Below are 25,364 nucleotides of genomic sequence, written 5' to 3'. Positions count from 1 at the left end.
AGCAGCTTTACTGGGAACAGCCTATATTTTGCGACGATATCTATAATAACCAACAGTATTGATGATAAAATTCAGCCATCCCAGGTCCTTGGGAAGGACTCGATGTCTGGATAAAACAAACCAGTCAATAACACCTGTCTGACTGTGTAAACAAGAAATAATAATAATAATTAATTAATTTTAAAAAAATTTGGATCCCTGTACCTAAAGGGCACACAATCTAAAAAGAAACATAAGATAGACACCAGCAACAGTCATTGGAGGTACTGTGCTGGGGGGTGGATAGGGCCAGTTACTCTCCCCCTGCCAAATAAAGAGAATCACCACGTTAAAAGGCGCCTCTTGGCCAAGTTAGCAGGGGTTCCAAGTTAGCAGGGGTTAACATTCTCATAATTTCTCATTATTTATGTTAATATTTCTCATTATTTGAGAAATAATATTTCTCATTATTTGATTACTTCACTAAGTGTGTGAAAATGTCTCCTCTGAATAGGATTGTGTTTGAGTTGGCATTGGATGGTATGAATGGTATTGGATGGTATTATATGTCTGTGATGCTTAATCTCTGGTGGCTCATTCACACATGTGTATCCTCATTTGATGCTTCATGTGAGTGACAAACATGCATGTGCAAAGCAACCATATGTCACTTCCAGCAGGAAGCCATTTATAGATTGCAACCAGAAGTTCTTAAACTCAGGTTTTTAATTTGAATGTTACCCATTCTTATTGCTAGCCAGAAGTGCACCTAGTTAATTTTGAAGCCTGGACCTAAAGGCCTTGGGAGCACCCTGCTGCAAGCTAAGCATCATACCCCCCCCCCACACACACACATTGTGACTCACACAGTACTTTTAACACGTGGGTTCTTGAGGGCACAAACAGTAAATGAACTCACAAGAATGTAAGAATATAAAACAGGTATATTTATGCAAATATGCATTAGCAGAAACATTTCAACACGCAACTTAACATATTCCCATCCCTCATATTTCTTTTCCCTCCTGCCTCTGTCTTTAAAGCAGAGGTCATGCTTGGCCACCCAGCTCAGGTCGGTCACTCTCAGCCACCCGGCACAGTGCAGCCCAGCAGCGTGGCGCCCACACCATCCAGGACAGCCTAAAGATGATTTGGGGGGGCCACCTAATGGCACAGCGGGAAAATGACTTGACTAGCAAGCCAGAGGTTGCCGGTTCGAATCCCCACTGGTATGTTTCCCAGACTATGGGAAACACCTATATCGGGAAGCAGCGATACAGGAAGATGCTGAAAGGCATCATCTCATACTGCACGAGATATGACAAAGGTAACCCCCTCCTCTATCCTACCAAACAACCACAACCACAGAGACAACCACAGGGCTCTGTGGTCACCTGGAGTCAACACCGATTCCACGGCACACTTTACTTTACTTTAGGGCGTGTGGAGGCCCTCTAGACTTTGGCCTGGAAGTCCAAGGGTAGTAAGAGTGTCTCTGTGGCTAGCTGAAGAAGTGACTGTGAAGTCTTTGAGGGAACAACCATGACAAAGACCCTTTGTCAACCAGGACCCCTCAGTTTTAAGATAGATATCTTTATTTCAGTCAATGACCAGCAATAATAAACAGACAACAGCTACCAACAGTAATCAGATGGTGAGTTCTTTGCGAATTTTACAAACTACATAACAGAACTTGGTCACATTCCAAGACACTGAGTCTATAAAATTTGACAACAAATAATCTAAATAAAACTAATCGGTGTGACCAGGAAATTCCATTAAAAAAGAAGAAATAAAATTAATTTGAATATCCTTGTAAAATGTACAATAGAGTACTACATGTGCAGTTGTTTCTATATCTTCCGAACCACAAGGACATAAGCGGGCCGAGTATGATAATTTCTTAAACTTCCCCTCTAAAACTGTAGTGGGAAGTGCATTTAGCAGAGCAAGGGTCATAGCTCTTCTAAATTTTGCTGTTGTTAGATTGATTAGGTATTCAGCAGGTTTTATATTTGAAAACTGATTACTTATATTAATCCCTCTAGGCAGCTTGGCTGATTCTTCTTGCATTTCCATATCAAGTACATGCTGTTTGATGACCGTATTGCTTGGTCATACCCCATCCTAATAAGCTCCTCCTGGGAAAGGCCGTAAGATTGTAGCTTCTGTCTTAACAACACCTTCCATCTAGAAGCGTAACTACCTATAAGGGTTAGGGGAGCCAAGCCTACTTGGGAAAATAACAACTTCAACCAAAATACAAACATACTCAGTCAGAGTCTTATTTCTAATCTAAAAACCCCTGCCTCACTTCTGAGAGCTGTATTGGAAACACAGCATGGCGTATTGCTCTTAAAAATTTGGTTTGGACTATTTCCACGGGGGTAAAATTCTCATAGGGGCCAAGTCGGGCACCATACAAGAGCTGCGGGCAAACTTTAGCTGTGAAAAGCTTTATGGCAGCCGGAATGAATTGACCGATTGCTGGGTATTTTGCGTCACATAGTTAGGTGCGCTCTTCGCCCTCCTGCAGAGTGGAAGACGACTCCCAGATATTTAAAGGTTCTAACTTGTTCAATTGCATGGCCGTTCATAGACCATGAGTGGTCATTTAGCGAAGACCAGAATCTTTGTTTTGGAGTAGTTAACTTCCAGTGCTTGTTCAGCACAATATAAACTCAGTGAAGCAAGCACCCTCTTCAACCCAGATGGGGTCTGTGCTAACAGGACCATCTCATCTGCATAAAGCAGGATCAGCAGATGTTTGTTTGCCAATTTGGGTGGGTGAATGTCTGGTTTATTCAAGTGGGACACCAAGGGATTTATATAGAAATTAAACAGAATCGGGGCCAGGATACATCCCTGCCTAACACCTCTTTGATTTGGAATTTCTGCTGATAAATGCTCTCTAGTGCTGCAGTGCACCCCCAGGCGGGAATCTTCATGTAATCTATAAATAAGTAACAATAATTGCTTATCTATGGTAGAGTCCCTGAGTTTTGACCACAATTTTTCTCATGAAATTAGGTCAAAAACTGCTCTAAGGTCTATAAAAGCCGCATACAAAGCAGCCTTTGGGACGCTAGTGTACTTCTCTACTAGATGTTGCAAAATGTGAGCCTGTTCAATAGGAGAGCGCCCCTCTCGGAAACCAGCTTGCTCGGCCGCCAGGATATTATTAGATTCAAGCCAGTCCAGGAGTTTCCCATTTAGGTGTTTGGCATATAATTTAGTGATGACATTCAGAAGACTGATTGGGCGACAATTGCCAGGCTCACTCCTTTTCCCGTTTTTTATATATAAGGACTATGATGGCAACTCCCCAGTCTTTGGGTACTTTAGCAATGTGATCTATATAAGTAAAAAGAGAGGCTAATACTGGGGCCACCACTCCAAATTATTACATATTACCTCAATTGTTATAAAATCATTCCCTGGGGCCTTACCAGGCTTAAATTGCTTCACCAGCCCCTCAATTTCAGAGCAGATGACAGCAGCCCATTGTGGCAGAAGTTCAACATCTAGTTCTAGTCTAAACCAGTGTTTCTCAACCTTTTTGGACTCAAGGACCGCTAAATCATTTGTGCAGAGTGTCAAGGACCGCTACATTCTTTGTGTGCAGTTTCCCGGACCAGCAGTTAGTAAAGGGGTTTCAAGTTTAATTTTATTTTAAATATCTAACAGATATAACATCTAACATTGTAATTAAAATAATATCATAAAATAAAATTTGTTAAACAATAAATGTTAAACATCCTGCGATATTTGAAAATTGTGATTTGAGATAGTAGTATCTAGCAGGATTAAGATTAAATTATTGGATTCCAAGGAAAACACTCTTGGGGATCAAAGATTTTTTTATTTGTGCGTCCATATCAAAAATGTGCTGTTTAAGAGCTGCTTTAGCTCGAGCATATCCCATTCTTAATAAAGGTTACGGGCTGAAGCCATATAAATTTAATTTCTGGTGAACTGCTCTTTTCAGAAGAGAGTATTGTCTGCCAATATCAGGGGAGCCAGACCAGTAGGATGATAGTTTTTTAGGGCCTAAACTTTAGGCTTAATCAAAGACATTCAACCATATCCTGGATTCAACCTCAGGGTTGGCTGCTTCTACATGGGGAACTACATTGGATATGCATTGAGGAACTTGAAAAATGTTTCTCATAAATGTTTGCACCATGCCTCTAGTGCAGGGAGTTGCTATACAAACAAAGTTGTGCTCCGTAGAGGAGTCGAGAGCGGGGTTTTGCCAGAAATAATTTTACTGCCGCAGGAACACGTGTCATATTTGCGTAGCAACATCCTCTGTAGAAATCAATACTGGAGCTGAATCAAACTGCCATTTAGAATCTTTAGATTCTTGGGCAAACTTGGGAAATTTTAGATTCTTGGGCAAACCACACTTGCGAGGGAGGCGCATGGGAGGGAGGGAGGGAGGGGGGCGTCTGTGGCCTGATAATGATGCCCCCCGCCCCCGATACAAATTCCGTCACCCCCGAGCTGCTGCTTCTGCTGTGCTACTTACCCAAAGCGGCTCTCCGACCCTGGAGCTACTGCCGCCGCCGCGTCCTGCCGCTCCTCTCGTGGGCGCTGGCTCTCGCTCGCTGTGGGGCCAGAGCTTGCGGTTTGCGGCGTCTTGCGCGGGAGGTGCAGCGTCCTGCTCTCGGGCTGGCTGGGCTTTGAGGCGGCAGCAGCAGCAGCAGCCTCTTGCTCGCCGCCACCGCCGCCTCCTGCGGGCTTCCTTGCTGCTGCTGGAGCTCCTAGTGCCCGAGGTGCTTCCAAGCTGAAGTCTGCCGCGGGAGACGCCAGCAGGCAGGAAGGGTGGGTTTCAGCCTCGGCACAAGCCTGCCCCAATTCCTGCACTCACAGGCCATCTTCCCGCTTCGGCACAAGCCCCGCCCCTGCTCCACCCATATTGGCCAAGCTTATACCGGGGAGAGAAAAACAAATGGAAACGGTTCGGCTCCAATTGCTGCCGCCGCCTACTCTTCAGAGCCCTGCCTTCCTAGCAGCTGGGTCGCGGACCGGCACTCAACCCTCCGCGGACCGGCAGCGGTCCGCGGACCGGCGGTTGAGAAACACTGGTCTAAACACGCTAGGTCCTTCCCACGTATACAATGCGTAGAAGTGACACTCCCATATCCCAGCTGGTATAACTGAAGATGAACTGACGGGTACCCTCCCCATAGGTTGTGATACAAGGTGCCAAAACACTGCTGGGTTCTTCATTTTGGTAGCAGCAATCAACTGATCCCAGGTCTCCCTAGTGGCCAATTCTTTTTTCCCCCTTAATAGTTTTTTGTACTATCTTTTCATTTCTAACAAATCCTAGGCCATATATATAGTAGAACCTTCAGTGTCGAATTTAAATGCATTAATAAGGTTTCTTTTTGCCTCTTGGCAACTAGCATCAAACCATGGACAAAAGAATAATTTCCCCACCTTATTAGATAAGGGTTTCATAGCGGCAAGTGCTGGCTGTAATAACTGAGCCCATTTATTATAATGTTCTAACATAGCGAGCTCGCAAGAGTCATGCGGTAATTAAAGCAGTTTGTAAACTGCAGGCTTGCTGTGAGTTTAGAACCATGGCTACTAAATTTTGTTGGCTGGAAGACCATTTCACATGCTGTGGACATTGCTCCTCATCTCTAACTGGAACTTGATTACAGTCCAAATGCAGTTTCCCCCTCCAGCCAATGATCAAGTTCATTGGAAAATGATCATTTTCTGGGCGACTAATAATGTGAAATTTCTTTATATGAGGTGCTAAATTACAAGATATAGCTGTAAAGTCGATAAATGAGAGTTTGGAGCCAGCCCAATGAGTAAATTCTGCCGGGAAATCACTCAAAGCCGCCCCATTCAGCCGGTGCAAATCTGCCTTGCTAAAGGTCTGGAGTAGATTTAAACTACAGAAATTCCCCACTATATCTTTGGATTGTCTAACTAGGAGGGGGGGAGGCACATCCTGATCGGGAGGACACCCCTGGCATTTGGCAAAAAGAGTTTTATCATCTGTTCCAATTCGCGTGTTAAAGTCTCCAGCCACTATTAGGTAAGCTCCATGATATGTGGACTGTATGTCACCTATAAAGGCCTCCAGTCCAGACCAAATCTTGCTTGCCTGAGCGTCAAACACAGCAATAAACGTCAAAAGGCCAGGATCTCGGGCTTTGTTCTCCCACCCAGCTAGATTCCACAAGAGGAGTGACAGTTTATCTGCAGGGGCTATCAATCAGATCGGGCCTGGAGCTGCCCATCGAGGGCCTTCTCCGCCTGGGGATCAGAATCTAAATAATTAGCCTGCAGACCCGAAGTAATATCCATTAGGGGAGCATCCTCAGTGGAAGATGTTATCTTAGGTTCTTTTCCATCACCATAGATCTTCAGCACTGGAAGTGTATTAGCAGTGTTCTCCCCAAGTCCCCATCCCTTATTTGGTGGGGAAGAAGTCCCTTTACGCCTCCAGCGGAAACGCTGGCCTGGACTATTGGGAAAGATGTATACTGAGTGTTCTCATCCTGTGGATATGAAGAAGGGACATCGTAGCACAGATGTACAGAGATGTCCCTCCTTGGTTTTAATGTATGTAGTCCTGCAATGGCCATTTGGAAATTCATTCTATTCCTATGGTCATTCGGATGTAACCAGTGCACTCCAAGGGCCATTATTTTCAGCATGCCCGTCTTCTGCTCGCTCGCACACCAGTCAACACGTTTCTCTTTCTTATTAGCATTATGAAGTCCCATCTCTCTTTCTTTTTCTTTCTTTCTTTCTTTCTTTCATGCACCGCGTCTTTTCCTGACTAATGACAAGGCTCCTTCTGGCGCCGAGAGTGTGTCTGACTCTGTACTAGCGCTCCACCTCATCTCCGTCGTGCTGGGTGAACTCGACAAACCTCTTCTTCCCTGGGCCCTAGGAGGTACTTAAAAACTCTCTCCTGGCCGTGTCAGCTAGCTTGGTGTGTACGCGTGAGAGCCCTACTACGGTGCTGGTGGCGGGAGCGAATTTACAAGCCGGTAGCCGGCCACGGCGGGAGACGCCGCCCCGTCTGAAGCGGGCAGGGGTGGAAGGTGGAGCTTGTGCTCAGGGGCTCTTTGAAGGTTGGGAGCGCGAGAGCCGAGCCTTGTGCCTGAGGGAAAAGAGTGGGCGGGTGTAGATATGGCTGGATCCAGGCACCAGACTGGAAAGGGCTAGTGGGCGGGAGCGAGCGAGGAGGATGTTCTGAGGGGAAGCGCGGGAGAGGCGCTTGTTTGGAAGAGGAGGGGGATAATAATGGCAGGTCTTTAGGAGAAGGCTGGTCGCTCGCTTCCCCCCCCCCGCCCCCCTCCAATCTTCCTCAGGGACTGCTGCGTGAGAGCGGGGGAGACGGGCACCGAGGAACACACACGCGCAGCCCGGCTCCTCCCGCTCGCCCAGGGAGGGAGGCAGCAGCAGCAGCAGGAGTTCCTCCAGGAAGCGACAAGAGGGGCGGGTGCGCTTGCTTGCGTGCCTGGAGATTCCTGGTCAGAGTCGGTCTCCTCCACCTCAGAGCCTGGCTCCTTCCTTGAGGCGGCGGGGCGGGGCGGCCTCCCACGTCAGCCCCCTTTTGGGGAGGGAAGGGAGAGAAGAAGCAGAAGAAGCTTAGAGACCGAGCTGCTTCGGTGCCGCGTTGTGTGAGAGTCCCCGCGCTGCGGCAGCGGCTCCTCACGGGAACAAAGAGGCGCGAAAGAAGTGAGGGCTGAGCGCGGGGGAGAGACGGGGCTCTCCCTTTCTCCTGCGAAGATGGTGAGTCCAGGGCGGCCGCGGGGGACGAAGGAGAAGGAGGTTTTTTGGCTTGGAATAGATCAGGGCGAGTCCCCCTCCCGACCCTGGCTGCCTCCGGTTGCCGTAGTGCGGGAGGGGGAATATTCCCCTCCGCAGACGGAGGTTTTCCTCCGCGCCTCCTGCCGTCTCCACACACGCTACAGTCTCTGTGAGGAGGAGGGTTATGCGCGTCTTCTGTTCGTCCACCTTTGGTAACGCGACACCAGCGGTTAAGTCTCCATAGAGACCGCACTCGCCCTCCAGTGGTCTCCCTGTTATGGGAACTGGTGGCTTGTGTGTAATGTCTGTTTCCCACAAACCCTTGTATGTCTTGTCTGTTCTTACGTTTGTGGATGGATTTCTCTCTGTTCTCTGTGGATGTGGGTATCAGTATAACGTATCCTGTGCACGTACTGGAAGCCATAATGTTCAATTTACACTCTCCAGGTCTCGGAAGGAAGGCTTCAGCCTGTCAAATTCGGTTTGGTCATTTTTTTGCTTTCTACCTTAAAAACAAAACACAAAACAAAACCCAAACCAAACAAAACAAACAAACAATAAAGACATCAGAGCTTTTACTTGCGACTTGGAAACAAACTGCGGGTCCCCCTCCCCACTCTTTTCTCCGACACTGAAATGAACTTTAAGGAAGTCTCCTGTTCGTAATCCAACCTAACAGGCATAATCTCCCACCCACCCCCCCCCCAGTCAGCTATGGCTACTATCATTGCCTTGCCTTGTTACTAGCTTCTAACTCAAAACGTATGTATGCTTATTAAAAAACATTTAGCTATTATGCTTATATAATAAATGTCAACTATGTTAACTAGCAACAAATACCCCCCCACCCCCACACATGATTTTTGCCTAAAGGGTAGTCTTGCTTAGGACTTGTTGAAAAATTTTGCTCATTTTTTTCATGACTGCTGCAAAAACTAAGTTCGCCCTTATTAATACATAAATGATATTAACGTGATAGTTGCTGCTATTGGATGCATGGCTAAAGTCTTCTAACAAATGTATGTGCACCATCCTTGAGTGCACATACATCCTTGAGTGCACTTCTACCATAGTTCATATTTTTTTACTTAACCAAACACTTTAAAAGTTTGATGACATGGTGTGTGTTTAAGAATACAGTGACTTAAAACATCTTGTTGGCTGTAGTCCAAAGAACTATAGGGTTTGGACACATCTACTGAGACTTCTGATTTTGAACAGCAATACCTCCCTCCAGCCATATTGCAAACTGCTTTTGAAAGTCTTCTCAATTTCAAAAGTGGTTTGTCATTTGTTATGGGTGGGGTCTGCTGTTTGCAAAAACACAAGCCCCTTAGAGATACTAAACTAGTTGCCCAGTTCTCTGGATCATGTCCATTGTATCTTTTGCTTTTGAAAAGTTCACTGTAAAGATTGGATTGTCCAAATATGATCCTGCAAGCTGCTTTTTTAAATAGTTGAATCCCTTTTATTTTAACAGAACTGTGTTATCAGATTGCTTACTTTTCTCTGTGTATTTGCAGTTTAAATTAGATGACATATTACTACTGTTAAACATCATGTTTTAAGCATAAATGAGTTTCTTGCATCAGTTCAATCTAACATGGAAAGGAAAATATCTTAAATGCTGAAGTAGCTTAAAATGTGAAGACAGTTGAAGTAGCAATGAATAAAGTGGATTACATGTGTTTTGTAACCTCTGTAATAGTTTGCTTGTACTCTCAAATTTAGTAATATTCTAGTTCTCTGAACTTGGGCAGTATTGCTGACTTTCACCATTGAAAAGCAACAAGATAAGTCTTCTTCATGATCAGTACATTTCTGTTAAGCAGTTCATGTCTGATAAAGAATCTGAGTAATCAGCAAATCATTTTTAAAAAACCCTCTGATTTGTGACACCTCAAACGTAGATTCAGCACTTTTAGCTCACTGTTGCAGAAACTCTGTACATGTATGATGTATTCTATTTCTGGCAAACATTATGCCCAACTGTCAAAGTAAAGGGGACTGGAATTTGCATTAAACGCAAATACTTTTAAAGGATTTCTATATAGAAAAATCTTTCAATTTTTAAATATTGTTGTAAGAAAGTATTTGAAAAAAAGCGATATCGTTGCCTTTGAAATACTTTTTATTTATTATTATTATCATTATCATCATCTTTTTTCCTTTCAAAAACAATTTCAGAGAGAAGAGGGAAGAGGCATGGATATAACATGAATCCCATAGTGTGTTCAGAAAAAATATGACTCTTATAAAAGCTTCTTTCTTGATGGACTAGACAAAAGATGGATGAGTCAGCCTTGTTGGATCTGTTGGAGTGTCCAGTCTGCTTAGAACGCCTTGATGCTTCTGCAAAAGTCTTGCCTTGTCAACATACATTTTGTAAAAGGTGTCTGCTGGGCATTGTAAGTTCCCGAAATGAGCTTCGATGTCCAGAATGCAGGACGTTAGTAGACTGCAATGTTGATGAACTTCCCAGTAATATCTTACTGGTTCGACTACTTGATGGCATCAAGCAGAGACCCCGGAAACCTGGTGGTGTGACGAGCTGCACAAATTCATTAAGGGCCCAGAATAGCACAATTGCTAACTGTATTCCAAAAGACCTGCAAAGTTCTCAAAGTGGCCAGCAGCAGAGAGTACAAGCACGGAGTCCTCCTGTTAGGGTAAGTTTTAGTATGTAAATCCATATGAGAGATGTAAATGTTCATTTTGCTGTTGGCATCCAGATTGCTTTGGCACAATCCGAGAAAATTGGGTTTATAATGTGATGAATCAACTGAAAATCATTCAGATGGCTCAGCTGGAAAAACCAGCAGTATTTGTCCATTCCTTACTGACTGTGACTGGAGAATATTTGATGGTAGCTGATGAAGAGAAGTGATACGTTCTTTACTACAGGGATCCATTTTTTTCCTGTTGTCTTCCATGACTCCCTGTACTACCCTCCCCAAGCAGCAGATGCTGTTTGCAGTTGCTCTTCAGCACTTTCTCCCTTGAGACTGCTTTTTCAATCTCTTGGGCATTATCGTTAAATGTGAATGAGTATAAATAATACTGTTATCACAGTGGTAAGGATCTATAGATGGCTTTTTCAGAACCTTTTAGCTTTATAATGTGAGTATGAGAGAAGATGAATGAAAACACGTATTGTTTTTTGGCTGTAGTCTTAAGCCTGCCTCCTTTCCCTTAAGTATTATTAGCATGAGCTATGCTAAAATGGCATATGAAATACCCTTTGTGCTAAACACCAGTTAATAAATTGCCTTAATCTTACACTGTTCTGATCAACTATAATTAATAAATCTCCCAAAAATCCTTAATGGAGGGTGAGTTTGAGTTTTCTTTGTCATTCAGTCTGTGCCCCTCCCCCATTTAATTAAGTTCTATGCAAGCTGGGTTATCAACACTCATATCTTGTATTCTCTGAATTACTCTGAGAATTTTATGGATTTAAAGGTTTTCAGAATCCATCACCATGTTGCCAACTAAGGCAACGTATCTCAGCCAAAAGCTTTGTCTCATCAGAGGCCTCTACCTTCTTGGCATTTATTCATACTGTTGAACGTGTTAACCATAAACCCCAGTAGTTAGGTTTATTACAATTTAATCCAGAATCTGTAATTGAAAAGATAACTTTATAAGATGACTGACCTATTTTGCTTTTGCCCAGTGGCAGGTCAGATCAAATTATTTAAAATTCTTTGCTTTTCATTCAGCAATACCTGCATGTGTGGAGCCTCTGGGTATGGGCTGATTTTGTTGTGCAGTGATTAAGTGCTTCATCAGTTCTGAAGAATGCATTGTATTTAGAGTAATAGTTCAAGCAATGCAGGGAAGGAAGGGGGGGCCTCAGAGCATCAAAGCATTTAATGTATTTTTCATTTGGCTACTTTCTGATATTCAGAACAAATAACTGTATCCTGAAAACTTAACCAGTGTAAAATGAACTCCTTTATGGAGATGCAACCCATACTAAGTAAGGGAGGAGTGTGCTCTTCTCTGATCCAGAAGGCTGTAGATGCCCTCCACCCCTGCCCTGGATCCCCACCCCATTTAAGCTTCACTGTAATATGTCTAACATAATTTGAACCTAATATATGCCAAGCCAAAGCTGGCACTGCATTTTTCCTGTCTGTGAATAAGTTAAATAATAAGCTAAATTCAAAAATTGCAGAACCCTGAAACAAATCAGTGAGGTTCTTATATGCCCTTCTTGTTTGTCTTTTAATTCATGTACATGCAGTCTTAAGCATGTCTCCACACGTATGAGAACTAGAGATTGCTATCTGTCTATTTACAAATGCTCATTAGAATCCAATTTTGGTTTTCATTTAAATAAAAATAAGAACCATGTGTCCTTTATCCCTCCTTCTGATCATACATGTGATTTACCAGAATATAGTATGTTTTATAAATATAAAGATGTTCTGTGTAGTTATACAGATGCCCTTCAATTCTTCAAAAACTTATAGGAAAGTTAAGCAAAGTATCAGATTATCTAAACACTTGGGCTCTGTTCTGCAATACTCCAAAGTATGTATTGTGCAACATTTGTTTCCATGTGCTTCTCAATTTGCAAATTAGTTAGGTTATAACGTGTCATAAAGTTGTGAGCAGACTCTCTCTTGCGCCTCTACATTATTGTTCAATGCATATGTGTAAACTTGAAACACCATTCCCATATTTTGCTTCCAAAGTTCTAACAGTGCTAGTTAACATTATATAGGTCAACACCAACAAGAATCTTGTGGCACTTACTTAGAAGACTAACAAATTCAGCAAAGCCTACAATAAATGTGTTAGTCTTTAAGGTGCCACAATACTTTTTGTTTTGTTTGCTACAACATATTAACACAGTCTTCCCTATGGAAGTGATATGGATTAGTTTTTCTCAAAATATGCCTTACTGGGTTTCCATAAATCAAGGTCAAAATGGTTTATGCACCCCAAGTGTAAGTAAGGCCAAATGGAAGATAGTTAAGAACTTTATTCTTATTTTACTAATGCTTCAAAATATTTTTGAGATGAGGATTTTTCTGACATAACACTAGTACAAATTACAAAACAATTCTATCTTCAATTTTTTTCTTTTAATTCCTTCTTTGCTGTCTCTTTTCCCTTCAATGTTTATATGAGATTTATTTCTAATTTTCTTCCACCACTTTTATTTTCTCTCTCTCTTTTGTGCTATCTGTTCTCCCTCCCCACATATACCCCAGTTCTTTTTCCATTCTATCTATCTATCTACCTATCAACTCATTTCTATCTATCGACCCATTTCCATCTGAGAAATTAGGCTTAATCAACAACTTTTAGCACAGTCAGGCACTCTTAATTTACTTGTGTTCCATCTCTGCAAGAGTGACCATGTAAATAAAAGCTAGATTAAGGAATGTAGCACAATGAGATAATAGAGAAGCCCTAACTTTTAGATTACCTGAAAGTATCTGCAGGGATTCCTTGTCTCTGCAGACAGGGTTGTTGCTACCACACTTGTTCAGATGCATGTCTATTATCGCTGTCTGTTATGTTTTTGCTTGAGTTGGGGGAATTAGCTCTGATCAGTTGCAAGTGTGGAGTAACAGGAAAGTATTGGACCATTGTTGTGGACAAAGGGAGATCAATGTTAGAATATCCCTAGCGAAGACTCAGAGACAGGCTTGTGAAAACAAGAACAAAGTGCATCAAAACAGGAAAGGCACAATAGAAAACAGAAATATTTGGCAACTTAGGGCCAAACTACAGACCAATTCTGCAGGCAGGTTATAACTACAGAGTAAATATAACTTGCAGGCCAAAATAGCTAACAATTCAGGCATACCTAAATGTGGACAGGAAGGGATAGAGTAATAGATACAGAGTTTGAGGGACAAACTATAAACCTTTCCTATTCTGCTGATCTTGTGTGTGTTGTCTTCAAGTATGTTAGCCATTCACCTTAAGGTCTTCTTGGCAGAAGGCATGTGTAGTGATTGGCCTCCCCTCCCTCTGTGGAGTTGACAGGGAGTGTACCCTTGTCTTGACTGATGGACTGGTGGGCTCTGGGGTGGCTGATCAGTGCACCAGGTGGTGGTGGGGACCTGGAGAGCGATTTCTGGGAGCAAGGGGGGCAGTCTTTGCTGGAGAGAGGGAAGTGCGAAGGGGCTTGGTGAGGGGCAATAGAGTTTTGCTCCCTTGTGGTTGAGGTCAGCATGGAGGATTCTCTCATGGAGTGACTCTGGGTCCTTGGGGGAGAGGGTTGCAGGGGGCTTGATTCTCATTGGGATCTGTAACATAATTAAAATAAGAAACGCTAGCCTACACCTACCCTTCCTAGAGTGTTGCAAAAGACTCTATAAACATTTAAGCTCTGTTGGTGCCAGGAGTCAAAATCTATTTCACGACACCCTTTACCTTTAAGACAACCTATTTTTGTAATCTACTAAGTATTTTTGAGTGTGTCTAAGAAAGCTAGAAGCCTCAGATGGAAGTAGTCTGTAGTAATTGAATAACATTGTTTTTTCTTTTTCTTTTACAAGCCTCTCAGTTGGTTTTTAACTCAGGAACAATGGGGTGGTGGAAGGAGAATTTCTCTGGTGCAAAAGTGTCCTCAAGCGCTCAGTAGCTATTGGTTTTCTCATCACGTGTAAGCCTACACGTGGAAGGTTTTTGTTTTCATCCAATAGCAAAGTAAAGAGAGTTTCCCCTGGGATTCCACCCTGAGCCCAGGGAGGTTCGAGCTCTGTTGATAAGAGGGGTGGTGGCGGCAGCATTTTAATTCTACTGGGAATAGATTAGTTTAGGAGAAGCCTAGCCAGGCAGCTCTCCAGAGATGATTCAGCATTTCCCCCCCTCACATGAACTGCTCTGAGACAGGCTTTAATCTGTTACAGCATGGATAAGTGCACATGCAGCACCCATGAAGGTAGCTCTGTGTGAACTTATGCTGAAAAGAAGGAGCAAGGACCCTGGGCAGTACAGGGTGCCAAGTATAGGACTCATAGCTCTCCCAAGTTAGGGAGATTTCTGCTTCAGGTGTGGGTGTAGGGGTTGGTAGCAAAGATTCAGGAGCCCCAGACTCAGATCCTGAGGGGAAAGACATAAGCTGGTGGAATTCTGGTGTAGTAGCATAGGGTGCCAAACCTCAGCAGAAGCAAGAAATGGGTTCTCAGAGGCTGCCCAATCTGAGTTCTGTGAGAACCAGCCAAGTGATTCAGCATAGTATGCAGTTCCATTTCCTTCCCAAAGATGGAATTGAAAAGGAAGGGTTCTCTATGTAGGGATTTTTGTGTCACATTTGGATAGATAATGGGGTTGAACTTGGAAATAACTGTGGTTGTGCAAGACAAAATTGTTAATGCGGGTATCCGGGGCTTGACAAATCTCAGGCACTAGGGAACCATCGAACCTAGAAATTTAACTATGGTTGCCTAGATTAGGATATTCAGAGGTAGAGTTATTTAATAAAATCTGTATTTGCCCCAGGCAGCCCTGTTTCTGTATGTTACTTCTAAAAGGAATAAAGAGCGTGTGTTTGGAATTCTGATGTTGGAATTCCCTGCCCCCACCTCCTGGAAGCAAGTGGCCCGGGTAGTGTGCTGATTGTGGGGACCCTTTAATTCACCACCCAGAACTGGCATGGGAGTGGCTGGACAGTGGGGAGTTACTTGGGAGTTTGGGGCGGGCAGGGAGTGTGGAACTGTTCCGAGGGAAACCTGTGCACTGCTAGGAAAATGCACAGGCTTTTCCATTCCCCAGAAGCCCACACATTTTTTCAGCAGTGTACAGGCTTCCCAGGGAGCCCACCCTGAACTCCTGAGTAGCTGCACCGCCGAGCCACCCCTATGCCAGTGTCTGGGTGGTGAATTAAAGGATCACCACCACCAGGACTCTACTCAGGGCACTTGCCCCACAGTTTAATGCCTCCTGGTGGTGTGGGCAGGGAATTCCGATGTCGGAATTCTGATTTTACCAACACACACAGGCCTAATAAAGAGAGGCCCATTTTCCTTCCCCCTCCACAATGTCCATCACTAAGTCCTGTAATTTTGTCAAGTGTACATTAGGGATGTGCATGGTCCGGAGCAGTCTGGACCAGCACCGAAGGGGAGCCTTTCTTTTAGGGTGGGAGGGCTTGCTTACTCTTCCCGCCTCTTTGCCCCCGCCAGAGGCCGTATTGTACCTCGTAAATGGGGCGCTGGAAACCAGCCGCCCCCTCGCGAGCGGATTAGGGTCAAAAATTAGTAAAGTACTTTCCCAAAAAAGAGAGGAGCTTGTGAACAGAGCTCCTCTCTCGGCAAAGTCTGTGGCCCAACTGGGGCACGCACGCGCGCGAGATACGACGTCTAAAGGAACTCCCGCTGGAGGCCCGGTCTACCCGGCCTCATCCCGCCGGGTAGACCGGGCCTCCGGCGGAAGTTCCTTTAGACGTCGTATCGCGCACGCGCGCCCCAGGCCCCAGTTGGGCCACAGACTTTGCTGAGAGAGGAGCTCTGTTCGCAAGCTCCTCTCTTTTTTGGGAAAGTACTTTACTAATTTTTGACCCTAATCCGCTCGCGAGGGGGCGGCTGGTTTCCAGCGCCCCATTTACGAGGTACAATACGGCCTCTGGCGGGGGCAAAGAGGCGGGAGGGGTAAGCAAGCCCTCCTGCCCTTAAAAGAAGACCCCCTCACCCGGACCCAAACCGGCCAGGTCCGAACCGGTCCGGCAGTTCGGAGGCCTTTAGAATGGCCTCCAGACTGGTTCGGACACACCCCTAGTGTACATTCTCTGGCTCCCAAATTTTTGGGCTGACACCAATATCCAAAGAAAATTTGTCAAGGCCTGGGGCTATCCAAGGTACTGGCTTATGCTTTCTATTCAGGTAGGTAGTTCGAACAGTGTTACATTTTCCTTCAGTCTACATGCATAATGAAGGGTTCCCAGTTGATTGGTTAAGTTATGAGTCATTCCTTCCTGTTTTGAAAGGAGAGAGGCTCCTGTGGCCTTGAATGTTCCCCAAAACATCCAATTTTCTATTGTCCCATGGAACTTAGTACTTCATTAAGGGCACAGGTGACTCTACTATGTAACCTGCCAGTTCCCAGAGTATCTTTTCCACTGACTAGCTCTACTTCGGTGGCTGTTTTAATCCTTTCCAAGACTCCAGCATCAAAATGCCAAATCTCACTACTGGCCTTTGTTCCTGTGCTCCTGGAATGAGCTTTGGTTCCCAGGGACACTAGAGCAAGTGTGTGTTGATAGGGGGAGCAGACTGTCTGCTAATACTGTTTTGAAATAAAAACCTGAGCTATCAAACAACAGGGCTGTGCAAAGATTCAGCTTCAAAGTGTCAAAGCCGAATAATCTGCACATCGCCATGCCCCTTGGAGTGGCAGCTTTCTGTGCTTACCTCCATGCAGAGCAGTCCTGGGTATAGCACCAGGGAGGGCTATTAAAGGGATTCATAGCCACAGGAAGCCCCAGTGACCTCTTGGAAGGTGCACAGCAAGATGCACGAGGAGCACTGGGAAATGCAGTCCTTCCCAGCACTTTATTTTTTCAACTCTCCCTGTGTGCCTTGCTGTGCACCTTCCAAGACATCACTGAGGCTTCCTGCAGTTCAGGAACTTTGATAGCTTCCGCCCCCCACCCCCGGACTGTGCACAAGACCACTCTGCATGGAGGAGAGCGCTGGGATCTGCCACCTCCCCAACGAGGCCGGGGTGATGTGCAGGTTATTTGGCTTCAAAGCTGAATCTTTGCACAGCCATAATAAACAAGATGAGCATGGGGAAAGGACTAGGATTTCAAGAAGTAGAAATAGTGGGTTGAAGGAATGTTAGTAATTGCACATTTGCCTGAGATTTTATGATTGGGAACAGAGTTCACCAACACATTATTTAAGTTTGTTAGCTCCCCCTCCCCAACTATATGCAGAGTGGTATGAGCCTCATGCTGGACTGAGCTGGGCCATTCTGACGCCCAGCCTGGCACAAGGTGAGGCTGATCCCTTCCCTCAGGGAAGGGGCAGATTCAGATTCACTCAGGTTAGACTGGGTGCAAACATGCTTGGGAACAGTATTGCTTCTGAGTGCTGTCCTTCCCAGTGCAAAGTGAGAGGCTAGAAAACAGCCGGTGGTGATTCTCTCCAGTTTTTGAATGCCTTCAAAGCATGGAACAAAGAAAGAGGCTGATCCTTGGCCAGGATTGCACTGGTCTGGGAGGCTCTTGAAAACAGTGTGAATGTGCTGCTACTAAGCATGTCCCAGCCTGATGTGAAGTGAGAAACTTACTCTTTGTCTCTTCTCCCCTGCACCACACACATACCTGAAAGCTCTTTGCATATGCCAATGGACTGAGGAGGGTCAGGATCTGTTTTTCCTGCCCAGACAGGCTGAAAGCAAGAGGCCCTTCGATTCTCTATGTTCAAGGAGGAAGAGGTCTTGCACTTTGTCATTTACAAATACAGATCAGGAGAGAGAGAGAGAGAGAAATCCTTGCAGGAGCTGGAAAGTATTTGTAGAAGCTTAATCTGGAAGATGCAACTGAGGAAAGATTTAAAGGGGGGAAAGAATTTTCTGCTTAAATGAAGGAGTGGCTAATCCAGGTATATGAGGTTGAATGGGAAAAGATATAAAGGTGAGAGTTATAGCACACCATAGTTGAAAATGATAGCACATGAGACTGGCACTTTTCAAAATGGGGAGCAGGGGAAGTATCAAATACATTCAACTTTCCTCACTGGGGATAGCTTTATTAACTGAGCAATAATTTCTGTGGCTAAGGATTCCGCTACAGGGAAATCTAATGACAGCTGCTGTTTTGTTGAATGAAATGAATGTAGATGAGTGCTGTTGAATCATAAAATCTGCTTATGCCCTACGGAAATACTAAACCATTAAGTGCCATTTTAGAAGATATTGTGACTTTTTACATGATGTATTAATGTCTCAGAATAGAGTTGTATGGCTTTTCTGGCTTGTATTGGTGGCTTTGTGATAGTCTGCTAACCCTGTTATAATGGTTTGTGTATTTTGTTTTTTGGTGTTGGCATCCCTACATTGCATGTTTTGGGGTTTTTTTTGGTGTTGGGAAGCAAACCACATAACTCAGAGTGGCTTTATGTTTGAATATGAGTTCATTGCCACTTTAATTGAATGGCAGTTTAGAGATTGTGACTTCGTGAAACCATTGTCAACAGTGTATACATTTGTTTTCCAAAATCAAATATCTTAAATTTTAAAATGATCTCACTTGGAGGAGCAGAGCTCTATTCCAAACCAATTTATGCAATAGTCTATTATTTATTTATCATATTTATATACCGCCCAAAACTTATGTCTCTGGGCGGTTTACAATAAAAACAATAAAAATCAAAACAAAATTAAACAACAAAACATGAACAAAATTGAAAACTTAACACAATATTAAAACTCTTAAAAAAACAACCTGTAGATCTAATTAAAAGCATGGGTGAACGAATGTGTCTTGACTGCTTTTTTAAAAGTTGTGGGAAAACATGGGGAAGATCTTATTTCAACATGGAGGGGATTCCAAAGCTTCAGGGCAACTGTGGAGAAGGCCCGTCCTTGAGTAGCCACCAGATGAACTGATGGCAACTGCAGATTGAACCTCTCCAGATGATCTCAATGGGCGGTGGGGTTCATCGTGAAGCAGACGTTTTCTTAAATACCCAGTTCCTAAGTTGTTTAAGGCTTTATAGGTTATAACCAGCAACTTGTATTTTGCCCGGAAACTTATCGGCAGCCAATGTAGCACCTTCCAATACAGGAGTAATATGGTATCTCCAAGATGACCCAGAGACCAATCTGGCTGCCGCATTCTGTACCAATTGCAGTTTCCTGACTACATGCAGAGGCAGCCTCACACAGAGCACATTGCAGTAGTCAAGTCTGGAGGTTACCAGCATATGTGCCACTGTTCTGAGGTAATTTATCTCAAGTAGCTGGTGTATCAGCCGAAGCTGATAAAAAGCACCTCTGGCCACCGCCTCAACCTGGAACACCAGGGAGAGGTTTAGATCCAGAAGCACCCCCAGACTACATACCTGTTCCTTCTGGTGAAGTGTGACCCCTTGCAGAACCAGCAGATCAAGATCATCGCCCAAGTTCTGACCCTGCACAATAAGTACCACACTCTTATCTGGATTCAGTCTCAATTTGTTATCCCTCATCCAGCCCATCAATGTCTCCAGGCAGGCATTTAGGGAGATTGTTCCTTCTTCCAATGATGTTGACATGGAGAAATAGGGATGTGCACGAACCGGTTCGGAGGCCATGTTGGAGGCCTCTGAACTGGTTCGGAACCGGACTGTTCCGGTGGTCCGGCACTGAGGGGGGGGTCTACCTTTAAGGGCGGGGGTTAGTTCTTAGCCCTCCCGCCGCTCTTCCCCCTCCGGCGCTGCTTTTAAGAACCAAGTTTCGGGGGCGGCAGCGTTCCTCCCTGCCGCCTCTGCCCCCGTCGTTACCCGGAAGTCTTGAGAATAGGAGTACGCATGCGTGCAGCGCGCGCGCGCCTGTTGCCACCATGCGCGTGCCGCATACATCACACGCACGCTGCATGTGATGTATGCGGTGCGCGCACGCACGGTGGCAACAGGCGCGCCCCGCACGCATGCGTACTCCTATTCTCAAGACTTCCGGGTAACGACGGGGGCAGAGACGGCAGGGAGGAACGCTGCCGCCCCCGAAACTTGGTTCTTAAAAGCAGCGCCGGAGGGGGAAGAGCGGCAGGAGGGGTAAGTACTACCCCCCACCCTTAAAGGTAGACTCCCCTCAGTGCTGGACCGTGCCGCGGCGGTTCCATGCACATCCCTATGGAGAAATAGATTTGGGCATCAACAGCATACTGATAAACACCCTGCACCACATCTCCTGATGATCGCTCCCAGCAGTTTCATGTAGATGTTAAATAACATCGGAGACAGGCCCTGAGGGACACCATGCAAAAGTTCAGATTCTTCTTCATGGTCTCTGTGCATCACACTTGGGTTATGCGCCTGCACAGAGACCAGGTTCCGGAACCTTCCAAAGCATCACCATAAAAGGAAAAAATTGCGTGAACGTAGCTCCTTCTATAGGACTCTATCCCACTCTACCTCAGTCTTTTGTCGACTGCCTCCAGAGTCGGATCTTGGAACATTTTCCTCTGTCTTCATCTATCTCAAATCACTTGATTCGGTCTTTTCTGTTTTTGTTTATTCCTAGTTTTTTTCCTTCTGTCTTTTACTCAATATTTCTATCTCTGCATTTTGCGTTTTGATTTCACTTGCAGTCCACCATCTCCCCCCCCCCCCCCGGTTAGTTATTTTCTTTGTGGCCACAGCAGCAAAAACTTCTTTCAAACGTTGCGGGAGCTGTGCTGCTAAAATCCCAACTTTGGACTGCCACACGAAGTGTCTTCCGGGTCTAGGGGAGACTCATAGAGTGGACACTTGCTCTATCTGCTGAGGCTTTACCAAACAGACGCGACAGAATCGGGCTTCCCACCTGGGAGCACTTTTGTGGGAGTGTGTGCTCCAAGCAAGTTCAGTGGCAACTGAAGAGAGCCCCTTGAAAGCCACTTATACAAAGGCTAAGCGGGGAAGCATGACCGCAAGTGTGGACGCTATGCAGACTCACCCCTCGGAGCCAAATCTTGGGCAGCCTGTGCAGGGCACAGCAGCAGAAGCTACTGGGTTGGGTCCCAGCGCAACTCCTCTGCAAAAACCTTGCTGGTTTCTCCCCTTGCTGGATTGCAGCCCGCAGTCGTTCAGAACGAGGTGCTGCTAGCTCCAGAGTTGGGCCTGATGTTTCCATGGAGCCCAGGAATGCTGCTGATATTGACCCTGCTAGTGGGCAGGCCGCCACTCATCATCCAGGGCAGGGCTCCACCTACAGGACAGATGGCTAGACCAGCAGGAGCACCGATGGGGCAATAGGCTCTTCTTTCGGTTGTGAGGCAGCTGGTCACAAAACTCGAAGGGACGAAAAAGTTAGTCCCCTTGGGATTCGGGGTAGATGCCACAGGACACACGGGTTTGACCCAAGGATCGGGCGCAAAGGAGCAGGTACCAAAGAAGAAAAAGAAAAAGCAGAAAGGACTCGTCAAGCCAGAGGCAAAGAGGAAGTCTGAAACAAAGTCAGGGAAGGAGAAACTAGATTTGCAATGCCCTAAAAAGCATAAAAAGGAGAAACACATTCTTCAATCTTCAACCCCCAGCCCGATATACCTCTTGCCTATTAGGTCCCAGTATTAGGGCTCCTCAGATTCTGATGCTCCAATGGAGCCTCCGTTGGCGCCCGACTCCTCTTTGGAAGAGGACCCCTTTGTGTCTAAGTCCTCCAGTGAGTCTCCTGATGGGTCTCCCCCTCGCTTGAGGGAACCCAAGGAGCGTTGCTACCCGCCATATGATAGGACTTGCTCTCGTTGGGATAATAGTGCCCATTATGGGATGGACAGACGTTTGCCTCGCTGGGTGTATGACCACTACAGTGATGGATCCGGAGGACCATTATGCTTATCCAACGCACTACAGACCAGGCTATGGACCCTACGCTGAACCTCATTTAATGGACTATGCATACTATAAGTGTCAGGGAGGCAGAAAAAGATTGTACTCCCTCTCTGGTTCCAGATCTGGATTGTTGCCTAGTCCCGGCCGGGGCCACCAAAGGACTAAAAGGAGGAAGCCTGCTACACATCACAGCTCTCCAGCTCCTGACCCTCCAACCCCAATGGAGGACCCGCCTGCCCCAATATCCCCTGAGGCCCCGCCTCCCAACGCTTCCACCAGCTGTGTCATCTATTCCAGTTGGTGGTACCGGATGAAATAGGGTTACAGCCATTGGAGACGCTAAATACCCTGGATGGAGAGATAGTGAACAGAAAATGCTGGAGCGGAGCAGCCAGAGGGCAGCTCTTCAGCAGAATTTAAGGGCTATACAGAGCAACTGCTCTGAATAGCTACCTCACTGGGTTTGGACACTTCTAATCTGTGCCCTCCAGTGCAGGATCCCATTTTTGAGTTAATTCAGCCTCAGACTATGGGGGTGGTTGTGCTCCCCTTAGTTCTGACAGTCGCCTAAATTGTCAAGTCCGCTAGGGAGAAGCCAGCGTCTTTCCCTTCGACCTTGAAGAAGCTGGAAGGCATGTACAGAGTGAAGCAGCAGGACACTCAGTACCTATTTAAGCATCTGACACCAAATTCGATGGTAGTGGAGTCAGCCCAGTCGAGATCAAAGTAGCGTCTTCTGTCAGCTCCTTCAGACAGGGAAGGGGAAAAGCTAGACATGGTGGGAATACGTATGTACTCTACTTCGAGCCTACTGATGCATGTAGCAAACCATTAGGCTTATTGGGCTAGGTACCAACACTTCATCTTAGAAAAACTAGCCCCTTTCTAGGCCAGCTTGAACAGGACCAAAGGGAAGCGGCCACTACCCTCCTCCAAGAGGGTTCTAGAGTGGCTAAACAACAACTACATTCTGCATGCCACTGTGCAGATGGTGGGTCTCAGGCTATGGCGGCTGCTGTCTCCCTCAGGAGGCATGCATGGCAGTGCAACATCGCTCTCGCAGGAAGCCCAGTCCCATATTGAAGATTTGCCGTTTGATGGGGAGGCTCTTTTTGGTCAGCAGACAGATGACACGCTGGAAAGAGTCCAGAAGCTCCGGTCCACGTTGTGGTCCATGGTGCTGTCATACTCTACCTCCTCCTCCTCCATGTTGATCAAAAAATGTTACTATCCACACCAGGGTCAGTATAGGACTCAAGGCTGATCTTAGACCTGCGGGGTGTCAATTCCTTCATTTGATACCGGAGATTTCGGATGGTCAGGATCCCAACCATTCTGTGACTCCTGTTGAAGAACATCTGGTTCGTGCCTATCAGTCTGAAGGATGCATATTCCCACCTGTCTATCGCGCACCATCATTGCAAGTATCTGAGGTTCCAAGTGGGCAACTGTACCTACCAATACAAGGTCCTCCCGTTTGGACTGGCATCAGCACCTTGTGTCTTTATGAAGTGTGTGGCGGTGGCGCATCTTCGGCTACAAGGAGTAACGGTATTTCTGTACATCAACGACTGATTGCTGGAGGCTACCTACCGCCAATGCCTCGTAAGACATGTGCAACTCGCCCTTCGCTTGCTTCATTCCCTAGGATTGGAGGTGAATTTCACAAAGTCAGCACTCATAACGACTCGAAAACTGGAGTTTCTGGGGACTCTGTTAGACTCCAGGGCGGGGAGGGCTTATCTGGTTCCTCACAGAGTAAACAGTCTCAGAGACGCAGCACAGACATTTTGTCAGTGGGGATGTCATATGGCCAGGTTCATGCAAAAATGTCTCAGACTTATGACTTCCACCACGGCGGTTTTCCCATTAGCCTGCTTCCACGTGCATCGTCTTCAAGTGTGGTTCCTGGACAACTTCAGTCCCCACTACCAACACCAAGGCATTCGCCTTTGGCATCCACAGGAGATACGTGCAGCAGTACTGTGGTGGACAAGGGACAAGCACCTGACAAAGGGTATGCCGTTTTGACAGCTCTCCCCGAAGATGACCATAACAACCGATGCCTCCGTCTGGGCGGCCCACTTCAGAAACCTCACAGTAGCGGGCCTTTGATCTTGCACGGTCAAAGGGAGGCACATAAATTATCTCTTAACTACTGGCTGTTTTTCTGGCTTTGAAAGCTTTTTGCTGTTGGATCAAAGGGCAGCCAGTGCTCATCCTAATGGACAACACCACAGCCCGTTCTTACTTGAACCAGCAGGGCGGCAGGGTAGTTGGAGTTTGATGTATCTAGCTCTGGATATCTGGGCCTGGTGTGCGCTCAGGAAAATCTGGCTGATGGCCATACACATAGAGGGGACTTCCAACTCCCTAGCGGATGCACTCAGCTGCCAGACAGCCAATCCCCATGAGTGGTCTTTGGATCGGAGAACCCGGTTCGAGGTATTCCGCAGGTGGGGAACACTATCCATAGACCTCTTCGCCACAACTGCCAATGCGAAGTGCAGACATTACTGCAGCAGGGCGGGGGTCGACCAGCATTATCTAGGCGATGCTTTTCTCTGCCATTGGAGTCGGGCTTTGCTTTATGCAGTCCCGCCGATTCCGTTGATCCCAAGGGTTCTCAAGAAACTGAAAAGGGACAAGGCACAAGTGATCTTGTTGACCCCATGGTGGCCGAGGCAACCTTGGTTCACCATCCTTCTTGATATGGCCAATCACACTTACCTCTGAGCCCCCGACTCTTGACAATGGACAATGGCCGCAGATTGCATCCGGACCTATAGTCATTGCACCTGATGGTCTGGAAAATATAAGGCCATCACAATTCACTGACCCAGTTCAAAGGGTGCTGGATGCAGCACGGAAACCGTCCACCCGTATGTGTTATGCTGCAAAATGGAAGAAATTCTGCTCACACGTTTCAAAATGGGGTCTTGCCCCAAATCAAGCTCCAGTCCAAGCTGTTTTGGAGTATCTTCTGGCATTGCGGGAGTCAGGGCAAGTTCGTGCCTTGGTCAGGGTACACTTGGTGGCGATAGCTGCCTATCACAGTTATTTGAGTTTGTTTACTGACCCAGCAGTTAAAAAGTTTTTGAAAGGGCT

At 45.9% G+C, this 25,364-nt stretch overlaps 1 protein-coding gene and 1 long non-coding RNA gene across 3 annotated transcripts in view; one reads left to right on the top strand and one right to left on the bottom strand.

Moving 5' to 3' along the window:
• The window catches only part of LOC128327112 (uncharacterized), a 36,447-nt gene extending 29,033 nt beyond the window's left edge, over positions 1 to 7,414 (bottom strand). The window contains exon 1 of the long non-coding RNA XR_008308472.1: positions 4,511 to 7,414. This is a non-coding gene — a long non-coding RNA (uncharacterized LOC128327112). The remainder of the gene's footprint in view (positions 1 to 4,510) is intronic.
• Positions 7,040 to 25,364, top strand: part of SH3RF1 (SH3 domain containing ring finger 1) — a 112,116-nt gene continuing 93,791 nt past the window's right edge. The window contains exons 1-2 of one of the 2 annotated variants that reach the window (XM_053255380.1): positions 7,040 to 7,755; positions 9,961 to 10,442. In XM_053255380.1, the coding sequence (XP_053111355.1) occupies positions 10,062 to 10,442 (381 nt within the window). In that variant the 5' untranslated portion in view covers positions 7,040 to 7,755; positions 9,961 to 10,061. Of the gene's footprint in view, positions 7,756 to 7,808; positions 7,986 to 9,960; positions 10,443 to 25,364 lie in introns of those variants that run through there. The other variant, XM_053255381.1, reaches the window with a different exon arrangement.

This window comes from Hemicordylus capensis, chromosome 5 (assembly GCF_027244095.1).
Source record: "Hemicordylus capensis ecotype Gifberg chromosome 5, rHemCap1.1.pri, whole genome shotgun sequence".
NCBI lineage: Eukaryota > Metazoa > Chordata > Lepidosauria > Squamata > Cordylidae > Hemicordylus > Hemicordylus capensis.
This window is presented reverse-complemented; position numbering and strand designations above follow the sequence as displayed.